The following is an 11298-nucleotide window of genomic DNA, read 5'->3' as shown; positions in this document are numbered from 1 at the left end:
GTCGTTTGCACTCCGATGCTCAAATCAGTAAGAACTAAGGAAACAGTAATGTGTGTAAAGCAATTTCAGTCTAAGAAACGACGTACCTTGCTAGGGTTCTTACCACCCTATTTATAGGTTGTATCTATGGTTACTTTTGTGATGCTCTCACGTCTCTTAGTGGGCTTAGGGTTCCTGGGAGAATGTCCTTGCGCCGTTATCACACAATCTTAGCGTAATCTGGCGCATAGGACTTCCCTTTTCTGGAGTGCATCGACCTAACAGCATAGCCGCCAAGGTATACTCATGTACCAGCGCTGCGGCATGATCTGTTCTTTTGGAACCCTAAGTATTCACGTGCCCTACATGCAGTCTTTCCCTGGAAATCCTAACCCTAACGGGCCTTAGCGCCTCCAAGGAACACTTGCTTGTGTCGTACCCGAATGTACCATACACACCCCATGCATGGTCCTCTCGTTTATTAAGTCTTTTTCGTATCTGGGTGTTAACTCATACTGTTTGTCGAGCCTAACTTACGTGGCCAATGTCTAATGTCCGATGTCTTTCTCTGGTGCCGATGACCGAGGTCTTGGCCAATACAATTTTTATTAAAATAAAATCAATATATAGTTCAGTGGCTCTTCTTTTGTGTAGAAAAAAAGTTAACGTTGTATTATAAAGAGAGAAGATAAGTAATTATATAATATTACAAAAGAAAGAATATGTTGTATTATAAAGAGAGAAGATAAGTAATTATATGAAGAGAATAAATATTACAAAGAATGAAGATATGTTGTTATGAGACATTTTCTCTTATCACTACAAATAATTATTTAATGGTCAATTTTAGCGATTAAAATTAGTGAGTAATAACTTATAATTAAAATAGTAATTGATTTAATTTTGATCATTAAATTCCTATAAATTGATGATTGATTTGATTTAAATAAGTGAAAATTATTGACTGAAATCAAATGAATTGTTAAATACAAATAAATTATTATAAATTAATGTGTTATAATTATTTTTTATTATGATTATAATTATTTTACTATTTTTATTATTTTATTTTTATTTCAATGATTATTATTAATATAGTAATAATATTAATTGTAATAATAATAATAATAATTCTTATAATAATAATAATATAATTATTAAGATTCTTTGGTTAGTAATTTGAGGTTTTATGTCTACTAAGAGCGTCTGAGTTCGATTTCTATTAAAATTTGTTTTATTTTAATTATTAAATTAAATTCTCTTATCGATTGAAATTTTCATCAATTTTGGTCGTTAGCATTGTTCTTCTAAAATTGAGGTGATCAAATTTTCTACTCAAATTAGTAATCGAATTTTGAGCTTTAATGATCGATTTTAGTGGTCACTAAAAGAATTTTTTTAATAAATATTATTGAAAAGAAAGTATTAAATTATTTAAAGTTATGAAAGTTAGTATGATTATTGTATTCAAACCTTAAAAAATACATATTTAGAAAAAGAGGAAGTATTTTTTTATAATTTTTAATTATTTTTAAATCAATTATATTTTTATGTTTTATTTTGAAAATTTGTAATTAACACCTGGTTTTTAAACATGGTCTAATTAAAAAAATTAAAACAACACATTTAAACAAATATAAGTAAAGTTGTCTTGGAAGAGTTTCCTCGTCTCATAATGTATTGGCTTTCGTAACATGGAAGGTGCTAGAAAGACCAAGAAATGTCATTTATCTTTCATTTAAGTTCCATTTTATTTATATATTTTGATAAAACTAATTTTGGAAATGTTATGCTAAAATAATTAATGGTTTACAAACAATATATAAATGATGTTATATAAGAATAAGTTTGTTCAAATGGTAAAGTATTTTTTAAAAAAAGAAAATATTTTATATAAATTATAAATCTCATACTTAAAACTAGTTAAAAAATTTAAATCATTGCAATTGCACTTACCAAATAGTTAATTAATGATTGAAAATTATAGTTGACAAAACTACATAAATCACTATGAAAATCCCATCTTTATTGAAGCAAATGTAATTTTGAAGCTATCCAATTACAATAAATAAATGATCCAGAACCTCAAATGATCTCTTTGTCTCCATAGCCATCTAGTTGAATTTATAAATATTCGATTCGATTAAAAAAGAAATTGTATTATTATTATTATTATTATTATTATTATTATTATTATTATTATTATTATTATTATTATTATTATATCTAGTTCTCACTATATTAAGTATTATTTATAGTTTTACTTGCCCAAAATTTTTGCAAAATAGTTTCGTAATATTAATCCGGAAAAGATTATAGCCTTGACAAACATTGGTTTACGCAAAACAATTTTAATAATGGTTCATGGCAACAAAAAAAAGTATGTTAAATATAAGCACTAAAATGATCATAAAAATTGTATTGAAAAGAAATAAAATGACATAAAAGAAAGAGCACAAGATCATGAAATATTATGTCAGAAATATTTATTTTCCATTAACTCGAGTACAGCTTCAATGATCTTTCCCTTTCTAGAATTGGATGCGAATCCAAGTAGCACAAAAAGAGGTCCCAATTGGATAAATTCAACTTTTCTTCCAGCGCAGCAGATGCCTCAAAGATAGATAAGGCAGAAACTTCACCATTAGCAACACAAATTTAAATGTCTTCCATAACTATACTCCAAAAAATTTATTTGGGAAATTAATTCAATCATTCAAGTAGCTTAATTACTTAATCTAATGGCTTCAAATTAAGAATTCCTAGTACTACATATATATATATATACTATTCCTCATTCCCCAAACAGGAGTCGTACGTATATATGCAATCGTGTAAAAGCAAAACACGAAAACTGTTGATTATGTCCCAAGAATCAAATAAGTGTGTAGATGAAACATACAAATACAATTATGAATGATGTTTTCTGAAGCCATATATACCAAGGCCTCGTCTTTGTGTGTTTCCGTATGCATGCATGGATAGAGAGATTCGTTTTTGTAGTAAAAGGAAGAGTTGGATCAATCACTTTCAACAAATGATCAAAGAAAATTTCGAAACCGACCCAAATATCTCATCGATGATTCTCCACTTTTCTCCATGGCCACCCTATCTTTTTCTTTGCTTAGCGATGCCAATCCACCACACCACCTAAAAGCCTTCAAACTCCTATATAAGAATGCCACATTTGGCTCAATCTCACCAACACACCTCAAGTTTCTTTTACTTTCCGATTTCTGCATTCAAACCATTTGGCATTGTTGCACAAGGATCAATTGGCAATGGATAGGGTGACGAAGATGGTTTCAGAGAGGCCAGTGGTGATCTTCAGCAAGAGCTCCTGCTGCATGAGCCACAGCATCAAGACCCTCTTCTGTGACTTTGGGGTGAATCCATCGGTTCATGAGCTTGATGAGATACCTAGAGGCAGAGACATTGAGCAAGCTCTTTCAAGACTTGGTTGCAGTCCCTCTGTGCCTGCTGTGTTCATTGCTGGTGAGCTTGTGGGTGGAGCCAATGAAGTCATGACTCTTCACCTTAACCGCTCCTTGATTCCAATGCTCAAGAAAGCAGGAGCTCTTTGGGTTTGATCAACAATATTATACAATTGATCTTGACCCTACTCATCACTCATCACCCACACATACATACACATATATATATATACTCTAATAAATATGTTTTGGTTATATAAATATATATATATATATATATATATATATATGTATGTATGTAATGATGTCATTATATAGGTAGGGGCAGGATATATATGTAATGAAGAAACCATATATCCATGCATGCTATTATTAGTATAGAGTTATGGCACTTGCTATGTAATAATAAGGCTAACTTAGCTCTTCCAGGTCTAGTTTAGCCTTTTTTGATGGCTTAAATCTAATGTTATCTTTTTGAGTTGTAATAAACTAGATGGAGTTGCAGACTATATATATCATGAACTTTAACATTTTGAGCATCATCAGGTTAGTAATAATATATCAGTATTTTCAAAAAACTATTTTAGTCTAACCTCATCAGAAACAAAATTCACTGCTCTTATGATAGAATCTATTTTGAATCATTGAAGGTAACTATTTTCTCAGTGTTGAAGAAGGAAATATAACACTGGAACTAGCTGCATAAAAGATTAAACCAGAACAGAATATCTACTAGTAAAGAGTGGAATATTTCTAAGACAAAAAAGTGATTCGGCTACAAAGCTGCGTCTTCTTCCAGCACTTAATTACTTGATAGAGTACGTAACACAAATGATGAATAAATGTTTATAACTACACTCGGATAATTTTTAAGTTATTATTAAAAGATAATATAAATTTACACAGATATTTTTAACCACTGTTTTTTTAAATTCAGAATGTTTAGAAAGCTGTATAATTATAAACTTTCTATTACAGATATAGCTCTTACACCTATAACTAAAGATAAACGTTAAACTTAATTATTTATACTTTTAATACGAACTCAGTTATTGTTATTATGATTTGTGATTTTATTTTTATAATTTAATTCAATTGTTGTCATTGATTAAATTGAGATTTAATGTTGCTTTTAAAAATAAAACTGAAATCGTAAATCTTATTTTTGAAAACCAATTCCGTAAAATTTCAAATTAATTAATACAAAGAAAAAAAATACATTAAAACAAATTCTTGTATTTAGATATATGAGTTAAAAATATAGTCGGTCATAAGTTAAAAAAAATATATAAGAAATTTCTACGTTTGAAATAAATTATTATTGCAAACTTTTTAGCGGATAAACTAACTGTTCTTATGAAAGTTACATAGACTATTATTTTTTCAACAAAATATGTTGACTTCTCGGATTGTCTGAGTTTTTTTGTCTCTATTCTTGGGTTGAGCTTTCGGTTCACTCCTGCTTCAGGTTGAGCTTATTTATCTGGCAAGATCACTAGGTTGGGCTGGATCAACTGGATCTTTCGGTCTCCTCTCATGGTTGGGTGTGTGTACCTGCAAGGCGCTTCGATGCCAAAGTCAGAATCAGTTTTATATAATTATAAGATAAATTCACTATACTTACCTCTTAGATTGATGACCTATTTATAGTGTTCTCTTATTGGGCCCATAACCTATTTGAATTTTTCTTTTTGTACCTAATATTTTTTAAATTCACACCTGTTAATTTGGGTCATGTTATTATGGACTTTGCGACAATAACAAATTATAATTTTATTTATTTATATTTTTTACACTTCAACATTTTGGCTTGATCTTTTAGCCTAACCTTTCGGCTTGATCTTTCAGCCTACCAGTACACTAGCCTCCAAGCATGAGGATTTTTGTAAAAAGACGTTATGCCTATTACGAAAAGAAAGAAGGCGCATTTAAAGCTTTTGAGTAAAAAATATTTTTTCAAATCATTTCGATTTTGTATTAAATGCCTCGTTTCACGTTCTTTTTCTCGAACGCACCGATTAACTTGATGGGTTAAGAACATTTGATCGTTGGATGCAATGTAATTTAACGGTTGTGATGTCATGACCTTTCGTATGAAGGGTTTTACTAATGTAATTTAACTTCATTTGTTCACACTCACACTTTCTTGTATTCTCAATTCTGAAAGATTTACTAAATTCCATCAAAGGTATAATGTCTCTCTCTAGCTGTTTCCGTTTCTGACGAATTTACGGGTTTTTCGAGCACGGGTAATGAATCTACTGGGAGAGTGATGGAGGCTAATCAAAACGTCGATTCAGTCTCGTCATCTGCTACGCTTTCATGTATGAAAGACTCAAATGAAGCAATCTTAGATGTTGAACTTGAAGGAACCGAAAGAGCTAAATAAAGGATAAGTCTTCGTCTCGGTTATAATTGGCTTAATACTAAAGTCTGAGAATTTTTCTCTCAGTATCGTTCTTCTTCAGATCTTAGTGATTTTCTTTCCAAGATTTACATTTATTCTCCAAATGCAGTTGAAGAATAATTTATTTTCAGTGTGTCGAGGCCGTCGACAATGTTTGTCATGGCTGTTAAAGTGATAGTTGCGAATTTTTCTATTTTTATGAATGTTTTTTTACTGACCTTCATGTTAGGTTTCCTTTAAATGAGTTTCAAATGAGTGTACTTAAATATCTAAACATTGCCCCTACCCAACTTCATCCTAACGGCTGGGCTTATATGCAAGATTTTAGCATCTTGTGTAAATTTCTTTCACTATCTCCTAATCCAAAAGCTTTCCTATATTATTATAGTTCTCAGCCTGGTAAGCGACAAGGTTGGTTGTCTTTGATTAGTAAATCAAAAATTTGTTTTCTTAAACCATTTACTTCCTCATATAAGAATTTCAAAGGAGGTTTTTTCAAAATCCTAATCGAGGATAATGGAAGAAGATATTTCTTTGATGGTAATGTTCCAACATTTCCTTTCTACTGGACTAGTCAACCCTTAAAATTTAATTCATGGTCATACCATTCAATGGATGCTGAAGATCGTCATGTTTTTGAAGTACTTGGTCACTTATCCCACTAGATTCCTACTCGCGCTCTATTACGGTTATATACTTCGAAAATGCCCAAAAAAGATTTCCTTGGTATGTATTTTTTTCAATTCTTTTCTTTATAACAAGAGATTTTTAACTTTGCTAAATGTTTTATTGACTTTCAGGTTTGATGGAGGCAACTAATCCGAAAGCACGATCTTAGTTTTCAAAGATTGTGAACAAAGCAGGGGGTTTAACTCCTCGACCTGAAAAGGAGGTTAATCATGCGGTAAAAGTATAAGTTGTTGAACCAATATCTCGGGTTGAGGCTGTCGTTGAACCCGACAATAATGAAAATGTTGTTGGGCCTTCAAAGAAGAACAGGAAGAGAGATCGAAGTACTAGAAGATCACATTCATCCTCTAGGCATCATCATCACGCCATTAGAAGTTCTTCTCAACCACTTACAGACTCAATTTTTGCTGCCACAACTCGATTTTCAGAGTTTATTTAGACTAACCTTGATGGAACTTCATACAATATGCTTAAAACATCTTATATTCCATCCTTGGTTGATTCGATTGTTGAACTTATGAGTCGTGCTTTATTAATCGACAAGATTATCAAAGAAGATAGCACAAGTGGTATTTCTTCTACTGAATTTGAAAAATTGAAGACTGAACTTGTTGAATCAAATGGAAAGCTTAATTCTTTGACTGCTTAAGTGAAAAAGTTAAGTACTTTGAATGTTCAACATGAAGCCGAGAAAGAATCACTTAAAGATGAAATTGCTTATTTAATTGCCGAGTGGTTGAAACTACATGATGATAATCAACACTTGAAGGAAAAGTTGTCGAACCTGTTTGTTGCTAAAGAAGTTGATAATGAAACTATCCATCTTTTGCAAAAGGAAATAAGCCAACTGAAACTAAACGTATATGAGGCTGAAGGCTTTGTGATTGATCAACATAAATTGGGTTTCAATAAAGCTCTTTAACAAGCTAAGTATTTTTATAAAATCCCTTTAGATGAAGCGAACTTTGATGTCGGCAAAGACTTCTACAATGGTGCACTAGTTCCTATTGACGAAATTCCCGATGAAGATGCAGCAAAAGTTAATGCCGAGAATTGAATGAATTTTGACTCATCATTTTTTGTAATAGTTGTCGGATTTTATAACATTTTGATAGTCATTTTATTACTTATCTTGACTATATTAGTTTGAAGTCTTTATATAATTTGATGTTTCAGCGTAACCTTTCGACTTTAAATCTTGACTCTGTTTTCAAGCCAGTTATTCAACCCTTTTAACCGGTTGTTCAAGATTGCCAATCGGTTAGCTTCCTCATGTGTTTATTTAAAAGCTTGAAGAAGTTGACTATAATTTTCAGCATTTAAAGAAGTACAAGAACTTACACTACTTGCATAATCTTCTTCATTGGCCATCAAACATAGATTGACTTCTTTTTTATTTTGCTTTTTTTTTCCTTCTTGCTTGACTTCTTCTCCTTGCTCTCTTTATTTCATTGGTTCCCTCATGCGTTATGATCCTGCCTGCTGACCAGAACGCAAGAGCCTTGCCTCGTCGAATCTGGATCGACATTGCACCGTGCTAGCTTCCGTCCTTCACCTCGATTCACCTCAAGAACCTGCAAAAGACAGAACGGCGCCGCTGCAGCCGATCGCACTCCGACGCCCAAGTCAGCGACTGAACCACCAAACTACTAAGAGAAAACTAAGAACTGCAGGAACCGTGCAATATTCTCTCTCAGCGTACTCAAGTTCTCGCAAGCGTAAAAGAAGTATTCTAAAACGCGCGTACCTCGAAAGTTCGTTAGAATCTCTTATATACCTGTGCACTTTCTCTCTCCTGACAGTTACACATCTGGACACGTGGCTCGCATCCAGCTGTACACGTGTCACCATCTGGAGCATCCTTGACTTGAGCGTCACCTCTTACTCTTCAGGCTTTTTGACTAAGTTACTTATGCAGGAAGCAACTCGGTGTATAGCTGCCTTGGAGCGCGATCTCTTCTGTGTGGCGAGTACGGGTGTCTTCATATACACCTTCCCTGTGGTCCCGCCGGCCGCCATTATATTCTACTTTACTTACTTCACTGTGCATGCTCGGGTAAGTTGTTCCCCGACCTCAACCTCTGGCTAGCTAGGGAATGACCAGCAGAAGAGTTCCTCCTCTGCTTCAAAAGCTTGGAACAAGCTTTCCTGACCTTTCGGCGATGTCCTCCTTTCGGCGATCTCTGATCACTTGGTCGTCTGGGTTCCTGTCCGGCGACTACATCACAAACCTGGTGACCGCCGGTTTAGGTATGCTATAGTTCGGAGCACGCCAACTTAACGTCTGGCGACTACACGAGCTCCCCGACTTCCTTCCCTTCTACCAGCCAGGTGTCCCGTTCAACACGCCTATACTATTGCTTGCGGCCACGTCATCAATTCCGACTACCTGGGCGGTACAAGTTACTTCAAGTGTATCCCACATCTCCTTAGCAAAGGTGATAATATTATGCAATCAAACTTTGCTTTTTTGTTTTCTACATCAGTCCATTGGGACCAAGACTTTTCAATAAAAACATCATCCTTTTCAAACTTAAGAATAAAAGGGCCATTTTCAATTGCATCCTATATTCCTTTATCAATAGATTCAACAAAGATCTTCATACGTACCTTCCAAAATTGGTAATTCAAACCACATTATAAAGGTGGTCTGTTTATTGATGCACCTTCCCCAAAGGGTAATTTTTCAGCCATAAGAAAAAGATTTTTATGATCAAACTTAAGTATTTTTCAAGTACCAAGCTCTTGTTGCCAATTGTTAGAATATATGGCCTTTAAAAAAGAGGGGGGGGTGAATTGTTTATAAAAGGTTTTTGAAAACTTTGAAGGTATAATGAAATCCAATGAAGAATCAGAGAGAAAGAAACTAAGGAAAGCAAAGCACAAAGTTGTTTTAATTGATTTCCAGAAAATCAACCAGTTGTTTTTGCGATTCAACGGGTTGTTTTTATCAGCAGTTAATAAAAACAACTTAAAACAGATATATGTAAGATCAGGGAAAGAGAGAATCACACAAATAGATTTGTACTGGTTCACTCTTACACCAAAACTACATTCAGTCCCAGAAACCTCTAGGTAATCCACTATGCAATCAAAACCAGATTACAAACACCACACACCAAAGTAGTGACCTTGAACCCCTCAAGAAACACACTACCTTTGGCAAACCACACCAAGAGTGTTGATCTTGAACACCTCAAGAACACACAACACTCATTGGCAACACAACTACATAAATACAATAATCAAGGAAGAAGGGAATAGAATACACTTGGGTATTACAAAGCTTAAAGTTCATAAATTACAACCCAATCCTATTCCACACACTTAAGAATGATCCAAAGCTCTTTCAAATCTTGCAAAAAACTTTTTTGATAAACACTTTTTCTTACTCCAAGATTAGGAGCGTAAAACCACCTTTATATAGACCAACCAAGTGGTCAAAAACATTTAATAAAGGAGCCAAGGTAGTTAGGATCATTTAAAACATATTAAAATCACTTAACAAAATTCTGTTAAGGTTTACAGAAAAATAATCGATTGTTTTTTCGAAACAATTGGTTGAATTGACTGACACCAAAGACAAGCTTTTCAAAACCTTTTCAAAAACTACTAAGGTAAAACAACCAATTGTTTCAAAATATCAACCTGTTGAAATTTCAACAGCATCTTAGAAAACTCATCTTTCAAAAGGTTAAAGATTCAAATGAACTTGGATCATCTTAAGGAGTGAATTAACAAGTTTCAAACAACTAGACAACACACACACACCCAACAACAAGGTCTTCAAGCTGTCCTCTTGGATTTGGAGACATCAAAGCATCATGTTCAACATAAAATTCTAGAAGTTGCTTGGAAAGTTAGCAATTAAGGTAAGGGAAGCTAAATTTAATTTTGAATAATACCCTAAGCTACAAGATCTGGATATGGAGGGGACGTGGTCCCAATATTCCATTTCTCTTGTAAGGATGTTGTATGTTTATATATTGTGTTGTTTGTTTATATATTATTTAAACTTGTAGAAATATTAGATTTTGATGGTTTTGAAAGTGTTGTTTTTATATTAAATAAACTTTTGAATGTTGTGGATCACATTTTGAATGATATTGTATGATGAAAATGGTATGGAATTGAATTCATACATTTGGGATAATGTATTGACTAATGTTTGTTGTGTATTAAGTATTGATGCCTATGTGGTAACAGAGATCTCCGAGCTTCACTGATGATCTAAGTCACATAGACTAAGATATCAGGTGGTGATGAGAGTTGATTTTACGATTGCACATTTTAATTGGTTGCTCTTGTTTATGATTTTAAGATTAACAATTTAAAGTCACTCTAAGAAGATTCCCACTGGACACGAACTTAACCAAAGAGGTTAAGTAAGTGTGAAGGTTCACTTCAGAAGGGCAAAGAGAAAAACACAAAAATAAGGTGATTATGATGCAAGGGGCGAAATTTAAGAACAATGGAAATAAAGGATGAATGAAGATGATCAAAAGGAAATGACATAAACAAGAACATAAACAAGTAACGTAAATGGCACAAGGAATGATGGAAAAAGAGATGAGATGAAGGAAACTTATAGTGAAGAATGGTGAAGATGATCAGGCCAGTGGGAAACTCCAAGATAAGTGAAGAAAGAGTCGCCACTTGAAATGCTCACACACTCAAGATAAGACCCAAAACATTTGACAAAGCTCACTAATCACTCAAGCAGAGTTTCTTTACTATGTTCAAAATGTAGGTGAAAATATATGAGGCAAGACACCCTATTAATAGGAA

At 33.2% G+C, this 11298-nt stretch overlaps 1 protein-coding gene across 1 annotated transcript; it reads left to right on the top strand.

Annotated features, from left to right (window-relative positions):
* The first annotated feature begins 3159 nt into the window (after positions 1–3159).
* On the top strand, positions 3160–3943 carry LOC137806914 (Thioredoxin superfamily protein). Its single transcript, XM_068607298.2, has one exon. It carries the CDS (start codon positions 3261–3263, stop codon positions 3567–3569), a length of 309 nt encoding a protein of 102 aa, XP_068463399.1. The 5' UTR covers positions 3160–3260; the 3' UTR covers positions 3570–3943.
* The last annotated feature ends 7355 nt before the right edge of the window (positions 3944–11298 follow it).

Source organism: Phaseolus vulgaris, chromosome 3 (genome assembly GCF_051622355.1).
Source record: "Phaseolus vulgaris cultivar YP4 chromosome 3, ASM5162235v1, whole genome shotgun sequence".
Taxonomy (NCBI): Eukaryota; Viridiplantae; Streptophyta; class Magnoliopsida; order Fabales; family Fabaceae; genus Phaseolus; species Phaseolus vulgaris.
The sequence above is the reverse complement of the archived record's forward strand: the minus strand, read 5'-3'. Positions and strand labels throughout refer to the sequence as shown.

Bases quoted from the DNA above. Each gene is read 5' to 3' on its own strand.
- LOC137806914 (XM_068607298.2), top strand. From the start codon at position 3,261: ATGGATAGGGTGACGAAGATGGTTTCAGAGAGGCCAGTGGTGATCTTC.